The 17,410-nt window shown below is 38.7% G+C and overlaps 1 protein-coding gene across 1 annotated transcript in view; it reads left to right on the top strand.

Moving 5' to 3' along the window:
- Positions 1 to 17,410, top strand: part of LGR5 (leucine-rich repeat containing G protein-coupled receptor 5) — a 53,936-nt gene that overhangs the window by 31,856 nt on the left and 4,670 nt on the right. Inside the window, exons 6-14 of the mRNA XM_009878805.1 lie at positions 1,933 to 2,001; positions 5,237 to 5,308; positions 6,111 to 6,182; positions 6,290 to 6,358; positions 6,518 to 6,589; positions 9,731 to 9,796; positions 10,164 to 10,235; positions 11,081 to 11,152; positions 12,962 to 13,087. Coding sequence (XP_009877107.1) covers positions 1,933 to 2,001; positions 5,237 to 5,308; positions 6,111 to 6,182; positions 6,290 to 6,358; positions 6,518 to 6,589; positions 9,731 to 9,796; positions 10,164 to 10,235; positions 11,081 to 11,152; positions 12,962 to 13,087 — 690 coding nt within the window. The remainder of the gene's footprint in view (positions 1 to 1,932; positions 2,002 to 5,236; positions 5,309 to 6,110; positions 6,183 to 6,289; positions 6,359 to 6,517; positions 6,590 to 9,730; positions 9,797 to 10,163; positions 10,236 to 11,080; positions 11,153 to 12,961; positions 13,088 to 17,410) is intronic.

Genomic DNA, 17,410 nt, shown 5'->3' with positions numbered 1-17,410 from the left:
AATGCAGCGCTGATGGTTAGCACAAAGTATTTCACTACAGAGTCAAAGATGTGGTCTGCTTAGGGTGGTCCATAGACCCCAAAAATGCTACAGAGATGGTAAAGTCATGCATATCCTTCCCCCTGGCACATGCCACAGTCAGCTGCATCATTTTCAGAGATTTTAGAGGTTTCCCACAACCAGGGCAGAGGCTAAGAGGCTTGGTTTGAGGAACAGACAAAGTTTCAGCCATGGATATTGCTAGTCTAAAGATGGCTATTTGCTTTCTCCTCCACAGAACTAAGTACTGCCCACTTCTGTGTTTCTGTAAGATGAGAAAGCAAGAAGTTTTGGGCCTTTTTTTTTTGTTGCTAGTTTTGATTACATTGATCTCTTGCCACTGAATTGCAAATTTACAGTTTTGACTTTCAGCTGGCTGTGAGTTGAGAGGAAGTCCCTTATTGGAGCACCGGAAAGGGGGACAGGAAAGGGAGAGGGAAAATGTAATTGTTTGTTTTGTTGTTTTAAGTGAGATTCACATGGCACTTTGTCAAAAATGGGGAAAAACAGAACAATGGAATAAGTAATTGCAAACCCAGTCTCAGCCACCTAGCATGAGAGAGGTAAAAGCATAGAGGACAGTCAGGAACCCAGGAATAAGTGTAGGTGCAGCCCCTTCACTGTAGCAGGAGAATGTAGCACTTGCCTCCAGCACAGCAAGTGCACGCTGTATAGACCAGTTTCCAGATAGTTGCAAGATAATCTAAAGAAATCTCCATGTAATTGATGGATGCCAACTTTAAGGTCATTTGTTTGTATCAACGCATAGGTCTGGAAATCACATATCACTGGAGGGCAAAATGAAACCGTACATGCCTGTAATCTCTTTTTGTCAATACGAAAGAGAGAGATTTAGAAGCAGGAAGGAAAGCCTTGTCGAGTTCAGACAGCAGTTTCCTGCCTGCATTACTTCAGCCTGATACTATTTCAATTTCAATCTATTGTAAACTGTGATTTGTTTTTTTCGCTGTTCAAAAAGGCTTTTGCTCAAGTTTTTCAGACAGCATTCTTCACAAAGCAGTGCCAGAGAGCGTCACAGTAAACTGGCATATGTCAGTTTTATTTTCATGTGCCTTCTGAATGCTAAAGGATGCACATGTCGTGCTGAGAACAGAAGTAGGCTTATAGTCCATTCAGCCTACCAAAATAAAGTCTAATTACCTCTGAGTAATTATTCTTCTTAAAGCCAAGGTCACTAGCCTAGCTAAACTACCATTTTTACAATTTGTGTGGTAGGAAACATTCTCCGCACGAATATTGACAAATCTTTAAATTAACAATGTAGTTAATGGTAACATTGAACTCTCTGTATGTTTTCCCACTTGTTTTAGCCAGAGGAAGATTTCCTCCAATCATTTTTACCCTCCAGACTCATTACCTCTTATTTTTACCACTTAATCTTTGGGAAAAATCTCATCAGAAAATTTTCATAAGTGAAAAAACAAATACTAATACAATTAGACAATAAGTCAGAGGCAATTGAAACTTTTATGGTGAGATTTATTAATAATGTAAAATGCAGCTTGTGATGGAAATTTGTTGAATATTCTTCTTGAAAGATTTTTTTTTCTCTTAATACTTCCAGGTAATGGAAAGAATAGGCAATTTACAGAAAAGCAAAACACTTAGTAGTATCTGAATCCACTTATGTTTTCTTTACTGCAGAAAAGCTAAGATATCACTAAAAATAGGATGCTGATAAAAAATAGGAACAATAATGTGCCCTAAATAGCATTTTTTGGAAAACATCCATACGCTTTTGAGGATTTCCTGGCTTTTGGCTGTATGTATTTATTCAACGCATGGAAGATGATATTTCATTACAAATGCCAACAATTCTATTTATCAGTTATGCAGTGCATAACATAAATAATAAAATTTATTTTCACACAGAGATTTAAATTACAACAGTCTGGACGAGTTCCCCACTGCTATCAGGACACTAACAAACCTAAAAGAACTGTAAGTACAGAGCTCGTATGAGGAAGGAGGATGTTTTGTCTAGTGTGTGATTTATTTTTTTTTAATGTTGGTGATTTTATCAGTAATCCTAAAAAACAGATATCCTAGGAAAAACTAATAAACATGCCAACATGCATACAAGATTATTTTCAACATCCCGTTCAGAGCATTCAGGTTCTGACAGCTTTTACTTTTACACTGCACTGCGCAGCGGGGGTTTTCAGGAACTTCATCCTTGGAATACTGTAAGTAATAAACACAATTAATTCACTTTGAGTCCCAAAGACCACAGCTGGATTTTGCAGACAGTCCAATATATCAGTCTTCTAGTCGAAGAAGAAGAAGAAGGCACAGCACATTTATTAATCCATCAGGTTTAAATGTCGTCACCTTCTTCCCTTTCACTCCAGATTCTTTTCAATAGAAGTCCTCTATAATGCTGTAAATTAAACACTTCTGGATGCACAGACGTAGTTTGCAGTAAAAAAAAATCAATAATGAAAAGAAACCAGGAGAGTTTATTGGAAGAAGCAGCTGTATTATAAAAAAATAAATGAAATAATATTCACGCTTCATACACACAACGTATACACCAATACATGCGTTTAGAATTCTTTCCATTTGAATTATTTAGCATGTTACTGGTACCATCAGCGTAGATAGGTAGTCATATGCTAGTTGGACATGGCTGTACCCCTGCTACATCGTACCTCTGCTACAGCACGTGATTGTTAAGCTGCTTTAAGTATCTACCTGGATTTTCTTCCAAAGCAGAGATCCCCAGGAAGTGTTGATTCCAGCTCAGCACCTCTGGTGTTACCAGCTATGGAGGAGGCAGCTGGGGCTATGAGTTTCTCAGCCCAGCTGTGCTCAGCTGCTGTTATATCATCTGTCGGCTACAGTAATAAAATGGATTAAAGGTAGAGATGGATCGGTTCAGATTGGACGTTAGGAAGAAGTTCTTCCCCATGAGGGTGGTGAGACACTGGCACAGGTTGCCCAGAGAGATGCTGGAAGCCCCATCCCTGGAAGTTTTTCAGGCCAGGCTGGATGGGGCTCTGAGCAGCCTGAGCTAGTGGGGGATGTCCCTGCCCATGACAGGGAGGTTGAAACTAGATGATCTTTAAGGTCCCTTCCAACCCTGACAATTCTATGATTCTATGAATCAAATTGGTATGAAATCCAGTGGCCTCAAAGGATTGCCTTTTTGCTGACTTCTGGAGTCAGTAGCCAAACACAGATAAGCCAAGTTTACAGCCAATGCACCTTGCCCAGTCCAGCAAAGTGCTTGCTGTGCTTGAGATGACTTACTGGTCCCTGTAGGACTTTACCTCTCAGTATCAAACTTACTTTTTCAAATAAGCTGCTAGATGCAAGAAATCTTTGGAGTGTGAAATTGCAACCTGACATCCCAAATCCAGCATGGGCCATGAGACTGTGTGCTTCAATGCTGGTTTTGGGCCCTGGGAGCTCATTCTTATAAGCAGGAGGTGTCTCCCCTGAGGCTGTGTGTGCCCTGGTGTTCTCACCCAAGTGGGAGCCCAGGCCCACAGAGGTTCAGTTCATTGCAGCACCTAGTAAGGGTGTTTCTGGGTGGGCCCTCATTTGCCTCAGAATTTGAGCCCGGGCTGAAAACACAATCTGGAGGCATCCAAGGCAGCTGGTCAGAGCTAGAGGTCTTCTGGCGGGTGGCCAGCGAGTCGGGGCCATCTCTGTTTGATGCTGCAGGGACACCATTGCCCTAGATGCTCTGCACTTCAAGGAGTAGTTATCTCTCCAAAGTAGGTATAGCTATTACCCAAAGTTGATGCGTATGCAATGTTTTGCAGACTGGATTTTGAAGATGCATTTTGAAGATGGATTTTGAAAAAGCACTTCAATATGGCCTTAATATAGTCTTTTTACCCAGGAGTGCAGAAAATTTTTTCTGCTTTTATGCTCAGTATGTGAACGGATAGGCTCTAAACTGCCTTCAGTTCAGACAGGGTGTATCATTTGGGTACAGTGCCCCAGGACACAGGCTGCAGCCATGACCATGCACTCTTCCAGACAGCTCAGAAGTGCTTCAGGCTCTTCCATGCGTAAATGCACTTGGAGTTTGCTCTTGGATGATGGTATGGCTGCTCCCTCGCTCTGACTCAAGCCAGAATGGTGAGGAGAGACCAGATACTGCCCCGGGAAAGGGTCATCCCATTTCCTTAGCTTTTCTGCCATGCAAGCAGTCCCGTTCAACACAGCCCTAAAACCAGTCTCTTTAGTGGTTCTAGATTAAATGGAATCCTGATATTGCTTAGAGTCTGCGTCTGCGCAGATGCAGTTTTTATTGCATGCAAAAGAGGTAGGGATTTGCCTAGAGCCTTGCTCTGCAACTCATCAGCAGTAGCACCGTGTCGAAACAAGTGAAACCAATAATGTGGGACCTGTTCAAGTAATGGCCAAGTGTGCTTGCATCAGTGAACAATTTGAGGATTTCTAAATGCATACGTTTCAGCTGGGAAGTCTTTTTCATACCCGACTGAACTAATGGGAGTTTCCCACACAAATCATCATTGTTCTTTTGAAATCTTAGTTGTTTCTTTTGTTTTTCACAATGGAGAATTACTCATATGAATAAAATCCAGTAATTAATGATGAGACAAAGATTTGGTCCTGTATCCAGCAGGCACGACTACATCGGATAGCTTGTTCATGTCCATGTTTAATATATTTCAACAGAAATGTGGTTGTAGGAAAGAAATCATTTACTTGATAAATGTGTGCAATTCGTTATTATCCTAAAAAAGAAAATAGTTGCAGTTTAACAAGTACAGGGGTAAATATATATACTGTCTTATTCTTATTTATTTAATTATTAATATTTAACTATTAATGTTACTAGTTCATATGTGTGTGTATGTTTACATTACATCTATATACTTACCCATATAGATTCTTAGATACATGGCATACAACTGCAAAGCCTCTTCCTACTGAGGCTAACTGAATTTTAAAATGCCATTTTGGAGTTTACCTCATCTGAATAGTTTTGTTAATTTAGAAAAATACAGAATCACAGCTATTTCATTGTTTTTCCTTTCCTTTGTTTTGTTTTAAGTTCTGTCTTATTCCAGATAACAAGGACATAGCTTTACATACAGACGCTTTTCTTATTACAACATAAAAATGTTATATGTTGTGAATACAGATTGTGCCTTCACTTTTTTTCCTACCATGTAAACCATCTTTCTTTTTATAGGGGATTTCATAGCAATAACATCAAGTCAATACCTGAGCGTGCGTTTGTGGGTAATCCATCACTTATTACAATGTAAGAGTCTTTTCAATGACTTTTTATTGCAGAACACGGAGCTACGTATCTTATTTGTGGCTAGCTGTCAAATAGCTCTTCTTGTGAGCGTACTCTGTAGCACATCATATGAGCAAATAAGCTCACATCTTTCCGACTTTGTGGAAGAAGTGGCAGTTTGCATGAGGGAAGCAAGTAGTGGTCTCTGGCCTTTGACCTTTTGTTTGACCTATTTCTTCTAAGTCTGTTGGCATTACTGGCAGTGCAGAAGCTAGCAAAAATTGCTCTTGATGGATTCCAGTCTGAGTTTTCATTGTCTTGCATGGGAATGCGTTTAATGGGCAAACCTCAAAAAAAGAAATTGTAAAATAAATGCAAGATAAACAGTGACTTGTCCTGAGCAATATTATTCCATGAGCAAAAGCAGCATAACTTCAAAACTGCAAGGGAACTTCCTCTGGGTAGATGAAGTTCTATTTCACCTGCTAACCTTACATTCATCTCAGGTTATAACGAACTTCTTCATATTTGGATTTCTATCTTTGCAAACCTGGGAGGAAGGGGGAGGGTTTTGTTGACTGGCTGATGGCTTTAAAACCAAGAAAACAATGACTGCTTGGATGTTCAAAATGTGAAATGTGTTTGTTGGATACAAATTGGTGGGTGAGGAAAGTCCAGAGGTGCACCTCTGCTACAACCAGAGGTGCACAGTCTAGGATTCATCATAGAGAGTTTACTCATTTGCTTATAGTATAATCATGTAATATGTTTAGAATATTTTTAATTATTTTTCATAAAATGTCTTTTTATCCTCTTTTTGCAGACATTTTTATGATAACCCTATCCAGCTTGTTGGAAAATCTGCTTTTCAACACTTACCAGAACTCAGAACTCTGTATGTGTTTGCTTTTTTATTTTAATTGTCTTTATATATTGCTGTATTAGAGGTGTCCCACACTTCCCTCACCACAATTGTATTGTACTGATGTTTTTAAATTCTAGGACTTTAAATGGTGCTTCGCAGATAACAGAGTTTCCTGATCTGACAGGGACTACAAGTCTGGAGAGTTTGTAAGTGCAAGAGAAGAATTTTTGCTTTGTTTTATTTTTTTGGATACTGACTTATTCTCAGGAATGTCATAAAAATATATATTTGTTTTGCAAACCTTTAAAAGTAATCTTGTTTTCCTTCTCTTTTTTCTTTTTTTTTTTGATAAACACTTTCAACAGGACACTCACAGGAGCACAGATCACCTCTCTCCCCAAATCAGCTTGTGACCAGTTACCTAATCTCCAAGTGCTGTACGTTTCAGTAAGATTATTAACATTACATTAATGCAAGAGATTAATGGACAAATGAAATCACTATGATTTCAAAATTATCCAATTACTGCTATTTCTGTGTATCACGTTGCTTCTTAGGAATTCAGCTCAGGGAGCAGTCCCCTGTGTTACTCAGCAAGTTCCCAACCTACTTATCAGTCAGGATTTCCCATACGTTTCTGAAAAAGATAATTACTTTGCATATTTTTAGGAAAGAGTAAAATGGTTCTTGATTTTGTTTTTTAAACAACAGAACTACATTGTTTTCATTCATTCTGTCTCTCCTGCAGTAGTCTGGGATTTTTTTCCTCACTGAGGCAGATAATTCAGTGAAGTGAATGGAAACTGTATTTAAGGAGTGCAGTTCGGAGTCCTTGTTATGCTTCCCTTTTAGTTTCTTTTCCAAACAGACATAAGTAGCTGACTGAAATTTTAATAGACTGTTCCTTGGTATTGTGGGGGCATAATTTTTATACTAAATATCCAATATTATTTTAGCTTGGAAATTCACTTGGAGTTTGCTTAATCACTAACTAAAGTAATCATTGTGTCTGCTTCTTTGAGAGTGAGCCAACACCACTTTCCTCTCTGTATTACATCACTAGGAATGTATTTGGTATTAGTTCTCCAGCCAACACTGAAATAGCACTAATTATAATGCAATTTTTGAATTCCATTGTGCATGTCGTGAACATTTCCAGAAAAAATTAAGATTTAGTTGATGGACTCAATATAATTATTTCCAGAATGATAAAAGGTAAAAGCAGAGTCTGTTATCAGAAGAAATTCTTCACGCAGACTTAAGCTTAAATATGTCCTGTATTATGCAAAACCAATAAATAATCTCAAAACAGGAGGTAAATAAATGCTACAGTAATTAGTAACTTGTACAGTTCATAGTAGAGTAGGACTGTCCACTGGAAATTCACATTTTTTTATGTTTGACCATCACCCTGTATTATTAGAGCTGATATTTAAAAGGGGAGGGGAACTCAATTTAACAGCAATTTTATGTACTCAGCGTTGCTCTTTCCCCGTTCCTGTCAGATTGGAACAGTCATGCCAAGCCCACATGTAGGTTGGGACGTTAGTTTTGCCCGTGCCCTGAAGTATAGCGGTGTGCTGAAGCCCACAAGTTACTCGCTGACTGCAATTTTGAAGGAGCTTCCTGACTCAGATCTATACGCAAACACTGCTTTGAAAGACAGTTTATGCATCCTGCCTAGCCACCAGTATTTCCAAATGTGGATTAGCATACACAGAGGCTTGCTGGGTGTCTGCAATCCTGCGACAGAGGTGTGTGTGCAAACACGATCCCAGCAGTCCCCCAGAGACCACCCTCAGCACACTTGGGTGTGCACCTCAACACGGGAACCAAAAACACTTGTCAAGGACCTCATGTATTAACAGAGAGGGAAAAAAATCCTAAAGATAAACAAGTAAAATACTTCTCAAGCTCTAACAAAAACTGAGGGGAGAAGGGGGTTGGTTTGGTTTGGTTTGGGTTGGTTTGGTTTGGTGTGGGTTGGTGTGGGTTGGTTTGGTTTTGGGTGGGTTGGTTTGGTTTGGTGTGGTTTGGTTTGGTTTGGTGGGGGTTGGTGTGGGTTGGTTTGGTTTTGGGTGGGTTGGTTTGGTTTGGTGTGGTTTGGTTTGGTTTGGTTTGGTGTGGGTTGGTGTGGGTTGGTTTGGTTTGGTGTGGGTTGGTTTGGTTTGGTGTGGTTTGATTTGGTTTGATTTGGTTTGATGTGGTTTGTTTTGAGGTATTTTCCCTTGTGTGAAGATTGAGTGTCAGTACATATAAACTTCAAGCTGATAACATACTTTTAAGAAGACTAAGGCACAAATCTGTGCATGACAGAATAGCCACAGTCTGACAGACATACCAAGCATCTTTTACCTTGGCCTGAAAGCCTCCAGCTCACTTGAATTCTCTGTCGTATCTGATTTGGACCACAGAGTACTTGTGAAAATACAAAATCAGAGGCCATAATCTTCCCTGCTGTAACAAAACAAGTATACATGCATTGATAGTAGCCTTTGCGCATAGTTAAAAGCAGAGTGACATACCATAAAAGCATGCGCCGTCATTACTTGCACCATTTCCACTAATCAGATATAAAATAGTATAAATACCCCTGTTGGCATAGTAAAGGTGAAAATAAAATTTTACTATGGAAATAAGTGAGTGGAGATGAACTAGTTTTAAAGAATCTGAAGCAAGACTGAAGAGATTACTTTTTTACAGGGTAATATTAAATAGCTGTGGAAAAGGACATTTTTCCTAGCTATAGACATAAGCTTTTTTTCTGTATTCATTTTCACTAGAAAAATTCTCATTCAGTTTCCCTTGAGCAACATGTATATGTAGGGTGAGACTGTTGGGTGGAGGGGGTGGGTGTTTTGTTCCTTTTTTTTTCCCTCCAATTTCTGCAAATTGCCTGGGCTTGGTTTTGATTAGTTATATTATACTATAAATCAGTCCAGATGTTTCAGTTATTCTGTAATTTGTTGAGTTTTGGCTCAAGTCTTTCTAAAGTTTTTTTCCCCATGTAGTGATTGATTTCAAAGTTAGTTCCAATATTTTTTTAAGCATTTCCCTCATAACAGTCTAAGGATCAGAGGCAACAGTACTTAATTAAAGGTGTAGAGTGGAAAACTGGTTACACTCCATTGTAGTTATTACCAGAAAAATACAGGATCTTGTCTGAAAAAGTATAAATATGTGTATTTAGTAAATTATTTTAAATGGCTTAAATATTTGTCAGAATTTAAGCATGATGAATATGAAGTCTGTAATGTAAATCTAGTACTCCCTATGAGCAGATGGCCAAAATCATTACTGTAGAACATTCAGCAGAAATCTACACTTCAGGCAGGAAATCTTCAGACAATGCTAGGAATTTACAAACGTAGGCTATGGAGTTAATATGTCTTGCCTTTTCCCCTCCTCGCTCCTCCACAATTAGAAAACAAAATCAGACAGATGAAAGATGGTAAGTATTCTTCTGTGAGCGTGGGTGAAACCAAGTTACTTTAAATTGAGTGTGAAGGTAGACAATGAAAGATCTTTTCTTTTAATGTTACTTTGATGTTAATCTTTTCTTTTCTTGTGTGTTACAGGGATCTGTCTTATAACCTGCTGGAAGATTTACCCTGTTTTACTGCATGTAAAAAACTCCAAAAAATGTAAGTGTCGAACTACCCTAAAAAGACTAAAAAGAAGCATCTATACACAAATACCTTTGAGCATCATTATGTGGCATATCCCATATACATACCCTTACACTACTGGGTGAACAGTACCCACCCAAAACAGAACGTGCTCGGGGGTAGATGTCCTGTAAGGGAAGATTCTTCATATCTATGGATCTGATGATCATCACTTAGTAGAAGCATTTGTCACCAAACTCATAGAACTGACATGAATTCCCATTTAACTCGCCACTACAAGTGGTGTGTTTAGAACTAGAGTACCAAGGACTTCGAGAATCTAAAACACCCCCAAGTGACACAAATGCCTTTGAAACTGAGGAGATTTTCATTGCCATTTCAGTGACTTGCATCACAACGAAATCAGTGAAATCAAAGCAGACACATTTCGGCAGCTGGCTGCTCTTCGGTCTCTGTGAGTACAGCCCTAACAGCCGTTCACCCACGTTCTCAAAAACATGTCTGATCTCTATAGGCCCCCAAACATCCTTGTTTCTGTTTCTTCTCATTTTGCTCTTTCACCCATTACTTTAGCATATGCAGCAATGCATTCAAAGATGTAAACTTACAGCTGTAAAAGGCTGTTACTTCTAAATATTTCTGATGGAGGTGGAGAGAAATACTGAGCCAGAGCTGGTATCTGTTGGCAGGTTCACATAATAATCAACTCTAAGGAGCATGAAATCTTTTTATAGAGAACTGAATCTTAAGAAATAGAGTCCTGTCATGTGTGGGTTGCTAGTTTTCACACAGATACATATGCTGGAAGAGTAATTTTGTCAAGAAATTACTCATGGTTGTAAGTTTTTGCAGGATCAAACCCGTACATTGTTCTTGCAGGTTGCTTTAAGTCTTTCTGATTTTTCAGGGGCGGTGAAGATTGACGTTAGGAAGTTAAGCCTATTGACAGTGGATTTGCTGTTCTTAGTCCCATCATGTGGACTGCTTAGAAGTAGTCCATATACCCCACCCTTCTTTCCGCTGCCTTAGGTAGCTGTGAAACAGACTGAAAATAACTGCCTTAGACTGTAGAAGGCATTAAGACAGTTTAAGAAAGTTGTTGGTTTAGTAACTAACACCATTAACTAAAATAATTTATAATTGGAAACCAAGATTTTGCACTATGAGATATGCAGAAGCTTACTGAAAATATTTGCATGTAATTAATACCTTTTTTATATTTAGGCCTCCTAATCAAGTGTATGAAAACTTCCGTTTTCACTCAGTGGGTATGTAATTTTCCACTCACTTTTCTTGTAGGGATTTAGCTTGGAACAAAATTAAAATAATTCACCCCAATGCCTTCTCTTCTTTACCATCTCTGATCAAACTGTAAGTATTTGTATATCTTTTACACTCAAATTTTTACATTTTTCTTGCAAGAGCATACAAAAATTTAATAATTTAGTGCACAGGCAGAAACTGAAGCTTTTTCTATTCTAATCTTCTGGTCTGTTGAATCCATATATAAAAACCTGGTTTCTTCTACTTCATCAGTTCCCACAGGTATTGCGGCAAAGCTGTATACAACACTGTGTAATCAGAATGATTTCGGGTCTATAAAGAATATCAGTGCATCTGCCTTTCTTCATTCAATTTGTTAGCAGTTTGGCCTCTTCTCGCAGTGGGGTATATTTCCTGTGAGTTTTGTTTCAGGACTAAGGAATTGGAGTAAAAACTAAATAAAAAGCATTTTCCAGTACCCACCTTTATTTCTTCGATCCTCATTTGGTGACATCTTTTTTTCTACATTAGTAAGTTCAGCCAAAGTAGTTGCAGCCCATTTTGCAGGCTTTGTTCACAGCACTTCTCAGGCCTTACAAATTTTTCCCTACTTTTTACTGTCAGTGTAATGCCTCTTTAAGGTGAATCCTTGATGCATTGGGTATAGGGGGAAGATGTCGAAAAATATGCCTCTGGAGTCATTCTGCTGCACGATCATCACAAAGACACACTGCTGGGCACTTGCTCACAGATAATCCAGTAGCTGCTGGGAAACCTAAATTTAAAAAAAGAGCATTCATTTCTGTCAGTGTGCAAAGCCTCCTCTCCGAATAGTACACTGAAATAATATCCGTAAAGACAATGTTGTCTATGACGTCCCTTCTGGGTCCTCCTCAGAACTTTCCTGTTTTGTGAGATGAGCAATAAAGGGTAGCTTTGGTTGATAGAACAGTCAAAGAGGGTTACGCAGTGACACAGTGCACCAGTTTTTCCTGCAGTGCTGGTCTCTAACCATAGGCTGACTAAAGTCAGGGGTCATTTTTATGATTGTAGCAGGACCAGAATTTCACCTTTAGTATTTAACTATGTTGTGAGCAAGAGGACACACACTAAACCAGATAGGTAGAGGACCAGTCCATCAGCATTCCTTATGGTATATCTAGTCTTTAGATTTCAGTAGACGGTCCAAGAGACAGGAACTTTACTGTTCAATCTAAGGCATAAAACGATTTCAGCAGCATCAGACTCTTCTTTTTCCTCCTTCCTGACTGTTGACCCTCTTAGGTATTGCAGTGTAGATAATGGCAAAGGGAATTGAAAAGGCTTGTAGAATAAATGGAAAAGAGGGAGAAAGAGAGAACAGAATACCTCTGGGCTTCACCCTCTTTGATAACTTTACCGTATCTCCTTGATCACTGTCACCTCTTTTACTTTCCCCAAGCTATATGTCTGTGTTCATCTGCGCTTTCTTGCCTCAGCTTCTCAGACAAACCTCAGAACTATCACCTTCATCTGCGGAGCTTTCAGGGCAGCCGTGCCCTCTAGCATACTACTGAGTCTTTTAAACTGTGGGAAGCTGCTCTGGTACTAGCGTCCTTTAATTTAAACAGTCTAATGAACAGATCTTAAATTCATTTGCGTGTCTCAGAACTGGGGCTATGAATGTTTGGAGTCAAAATTTGGCAACAGAGACTTAGCTCACTGCTAGGTATGTTAGCTTTCTGCTAGACCCACACATCTAGGGGCACATTCCTAAATGATGCTGCAGCTTTGCTCTGCTGACTGAGGCCTCTGTTTAATGCAGTCATTTTCGATTGAGTTAGAAAAATCTAACCTGGTTTTCCAATGTGACAGTTCTAGTGCTAAAAAAAAAAAAAAAGAAAACCCATAAGCTGATTTTTATTTGCTGTTATGCAGGGATGTGTCATCCAACCTTTTGTCCTCTTTTCCTGTGACGGGGCTACATGGTTTAACTCATTTAAAATTAACAGGAAATCATGCCCTTCAAAGTTTGATATCATCTGAAAATTTTCCAGAACTCAAGTGAGTATATCATTAAAACTAATAAGCCACATTTGTGTTCATGTGCAATGGAAGGTGTGTCAGTGTGTAACGCATGTTACTTCGTATTGTCGGTCTTTGATCTGTGCTATTTAAACTAAAGCAAATATGATAAAAACTATAGACTTCTTTTATTGTGCTCACTTTTAACTGAAGAAACTATGAAGGGTTTTGAAATATTAACCCCAGTACATGCTTAATACGAACCACATCTGCTTCCTGGTGATACTTTTCAAAAGCTGTTAAAACGATATTGCTAGCAGCTTGGTGATATGTCCTTCTACTGGATTGTGCTTACAGAACTTCCATTATATTTAATGAGTATATAGCAAGTAGCAAGGGAAGAACATACTCCACAAGTTCCAAAATATTTGGCCTCTTTTGTTTGAACATGTTTTTTTCTCTAATCTTTTGATTGAGATTCAGATAATATTTTGCCATTATTACTAAAACATTTTGAGGCTTATAATTTTCTGCTGGATGCTCTGTGATACAGGAGAGAAGTGTTCTCTAGAGATAATTTGCAGCTCTTTCACTGACTGGACGACCATAGAGAAATCACAGTAAAGAGAGTTTTGCTTCTGACTCCAGGGTATTTGGAACTGTCCCCTAACTCTCCTATGATTTTTATTTTTTAATTAGAGGATGCCAAGTGCAACATATATTTTTTACATGTTTTACTGTAAAAGGTTTGACGTCGTAGAATTTGAAACAATTAAACAGTGTGAACACAGTTACAGAATCACAGAATGGTTGAGTCTGGAAGGGCAATCTGGAGGTCAAATTGTCCAACCCACTTGCTCAAGCAGGGTCACCTGGAGCCAGTCAACCAGGATCACGTCCAGACAGTTTTGTAATGTCTCCAAGGATGGAGACTCCATCCTTATGTCTTCACTATATTTGCCTTTTACACTGGTAAAATCCCATAAGCCTTAACAGGCAGACAACTCAAGATGTTACCACTAATGAAAAGGACTGGAGTGCTTGGAGTTATCAGTGAGGGAATCCTGAGTAGAAGAACAGAGCTGATTAAAGCTCTGTGTACAGCGCTGGAGGGTTCCACATTAGAACACTTCTGTGATGGCACATTAACATAAACTGAGAGAAGAGTTGCAAAAAAATGGTTCCAAGGTTAGGAAGCAATGCCTTAAAAGTCTTAATAAACCCAGTATTTGTAGTTTATCACAGAGGAGATTGGGCAGTGACTTCATCACAGCGTATGAAACTACTTCAGTAGTACTGGAAGCCTCGTGCCTCTCTTAGACTAGAGACCTTGAGATGGGTTTTGTAAATCAGGAAGCAAGTTCCATATGAAATTATTAATGGATGAGACTGAACTTCTATCATAGGTTTAATTCTCTCACTGACTTTGCCAACATGTTGAGGCAGGTGACAATTCTAAAATACCTGAAGGTTCTTTAAAATAATGTAAGCATAAGAACATGGATTACTCCAACCTGGTAAATATTAAGTGACATGTATACAATGACCTGGAAGCATAAGAACTGCTGCAGTAGTCCTGGAATAATCCACTATTCAGCTGAATTATGTGCAACTAAGATTTTTAAATTCTTTTATGAAAATTACACTTGATATGATTTTTTCACCAGTAAAATTAGGTACATTGCTCAAATGTAACTACAGTATATTCAGTCTGGGTAAGTAGTTAAGAAGGATGTCTCAGGCAGCAGTTCGAGTTTTTAAAAAGGTATAAAAAGTATGGTTAATATGTCTAGATTTTATTAACATCTCTAGGAACAACTTACATCCAGTCAGGAGAGGATGGGGTAAAATCCTGACCTGGAGTCCGCAGGACTTTTACCATAAATCGAAATGAAGCCAGGACTTCACACAGGATCACTGCACAGCCTGCGCGTGAAGCACCAAGATTGAACAGACATCTAAGACAAAATGAAAGTTTCAGCCTTTGCAATTGTTGGAACTAGACACTGGTTGCAACATTAAAGACAAATTCCTGTACAAAAGCTTCCTGCTCATCTAAGTGGGTCATTGCCGTTCAGTACCCAGACACATCAAAGAGCTGAGCATCCTCTGCCCCACCTTCAGCGATGGCACGAGAATGCTCTGCGGAGCTGAGCCCAGCCTGCCATGGCAAGCCTTGAGGAAGTAAAGTCAGGCTGTCAGCCACTCCTTCCTTCTTTATCTGATGCTTTGATTCAGCTCTATAAAGAACTCGGTGACTTGCTCCATTCATCATAACTGTGCCTTCCTTTTCACCATCAACCCCACACCTTTGTGAGGTGCAAAGTGACCTTGTGTTCTCTGCTGCTTAATCTAAAAATGAAGAAAAAAACAGGCATTCCTTGCTGCAGGAAAAACATTATCAAGGATGCAGATATCATCAGTAAGATAAGCAGTATATAAAAATAAATTCAGACAGTGTTTCTGAAAGTTTAATTTGACAAAGTCCAAATCTAATCACCCACATCAAATAAGCACCAGTCATAAAAAGGACTGTGCTGTATGGCTGAGAGTTGCTTCCTTTTTTTTTCTTTTTTTTTTCCGTTAAATATAGTAAATTTTGTGAGAAAGAAATTCCTCTGTCATCAAGAAGAGCGGATAGTAATTTCTCTGCACTGCAAAGTGTGTTTTGTTCTCTGTGTTCTGGGTCCCAGTCATTCTGTGCAATTATGCTTTGCACAAAGATTCAGAAGCATTGGCCAGTTTGAAACCTATATGTATACCCTACCAAAGCACAGGGGAAAAAAAATCAAAGAAAAACCCCCAAAAAACAGCAAACAAAACTGTTCAGGTTTAAGAAAGGGTGCTAGAAAGACCTACAGAGAGGATAAGAGACAGGAGTCCCGCTCTGATAATTTAAAAGTGGTGGAGTTTTTTGGATACTTCATCAAAGTAGTGGACCAGTCCAATGTGGGAGGTCCACATTTGCAGTGTATGACAGGCCAGCAGGCTGGCAGAAGCACAACAGCATCTGGAAATCTGTCGTTAATAAGCACAAAGCGCTGTTTAAATAACCAGAGAATACATTTCTGTTAGTCCCTTGAGCCTAAAATATCCGCTAGCCATTCATTTCCCCAGCTGCATCAATGTCTTCCAAAAGGCGTGAAGCCACAAGTTGCAGTGATCACCTTGCAGAAGTGTCAGTGGTTCTTTTGTCTTTTTTTTTTTTTTTTTTTTTTTTTCCAGAAAAGGTGCATTTCTAGTTGGGGATTGGGATTGTTTTCAGCTCAGGTGACGAGCTGTGGGTTAGTCTAGTAAACTGTGGGGTTAATAATAGTTTATTTAAGAAGGGCTTCTGGGAAATGTGTTCAAAAATGTTTAATCGAGCTAATTTCCTTCTTTTAAAAGATGGCATGCACAGAAATGAGTTAGAAATTAAACACTTAAATCTGCTCATGTGAGGCCACTTGATAATAAGATCTTGGTTATTCTGAACTTTTATTGGAGTACTTTAGAAATATCTTATGTAGCTTTTTGTATTGGGTACAAGGTTACAGATTGTTATCACGAATTCCCAACAAAAACTAAAGTATATAGAATCTAAATACCCCCAAATGCACTAATTTAAAAATCACTTTAGAGCTTAGGGTTCCATTTATTCCTCTTTGTGTCAAGCTTTTGACTAGTGCACAGGTTCAAGTCCTGTTGGCACTGAGCCTGATTCAGGCTAATTTCTTTGCAGATTTCCCAGGGGGTTAGAGGTTGCTTGGAATGTTCATTATGTTAATTTGCATGATTAACCTGTTGAAAGTAATTTGATAGAAAGATCTAGTTCTATTTTATTGCTTTTAAGTTAAGTCAGAATAACTTCAAATCTCCTCTTTATCTCTGAATTTTTTGCTTTATTGAGCTTTTGGAATTAAGGTGAGTTGTTAGGTTTTTACTACGTACTGTTGGTGAACTGTGTAGATCAAATATCTCTGCTTCCAAAGCATAAAGTGTCTCTAAGAAATAGAAGAAGTTACTATAAAACTTGAATATACATAGTTCTTCCCCAGCATTTGCACATCCCCAGAGGAATTAAATTCAAAACATTCTAGAAGTGAGAAATTTTCTGACAAAAAAATACCCTTCAAAATCATTGAAATTCACTGACCTATACTTACTTATGTGATAGGAATACCAATGAACTTAAGACAGTTAGGAGTGAGCATCCAGTGTCCTGCAATGACAGTGCTCATTTCTAAGACAATTAATAAAGGAAAGCCTTTTCCACAAGGACACCTATTTTCACACACAGTGTCTTTCTCATTCATTCACTTTTGGTTTAGAACACTTCATCTGTGCACAAAAGACAGTCCCCCTTTTTGCCATCTTACTGTG

The sequence above is a fragment of the Apaloderma vittatum genome, unplaced genomic scaffold (genome assembly GCF_000703405.1).
Source record: "Apaloderma vittatum isolate BGI_N311 unplaced genomic scaffold, ASM70340v1 scaffold3141, whole genome shotgun sequence".
Classification (NCBI taxonomy): Eukaryota; Metazoa; Chordata; class Aves; order Trogoniformes; family Trogonidae; genus Apaloderma; species Apaloderma vittatum.
This window is presented reverse-complemented; position numbering and strand designations above follow the sequence as displayed.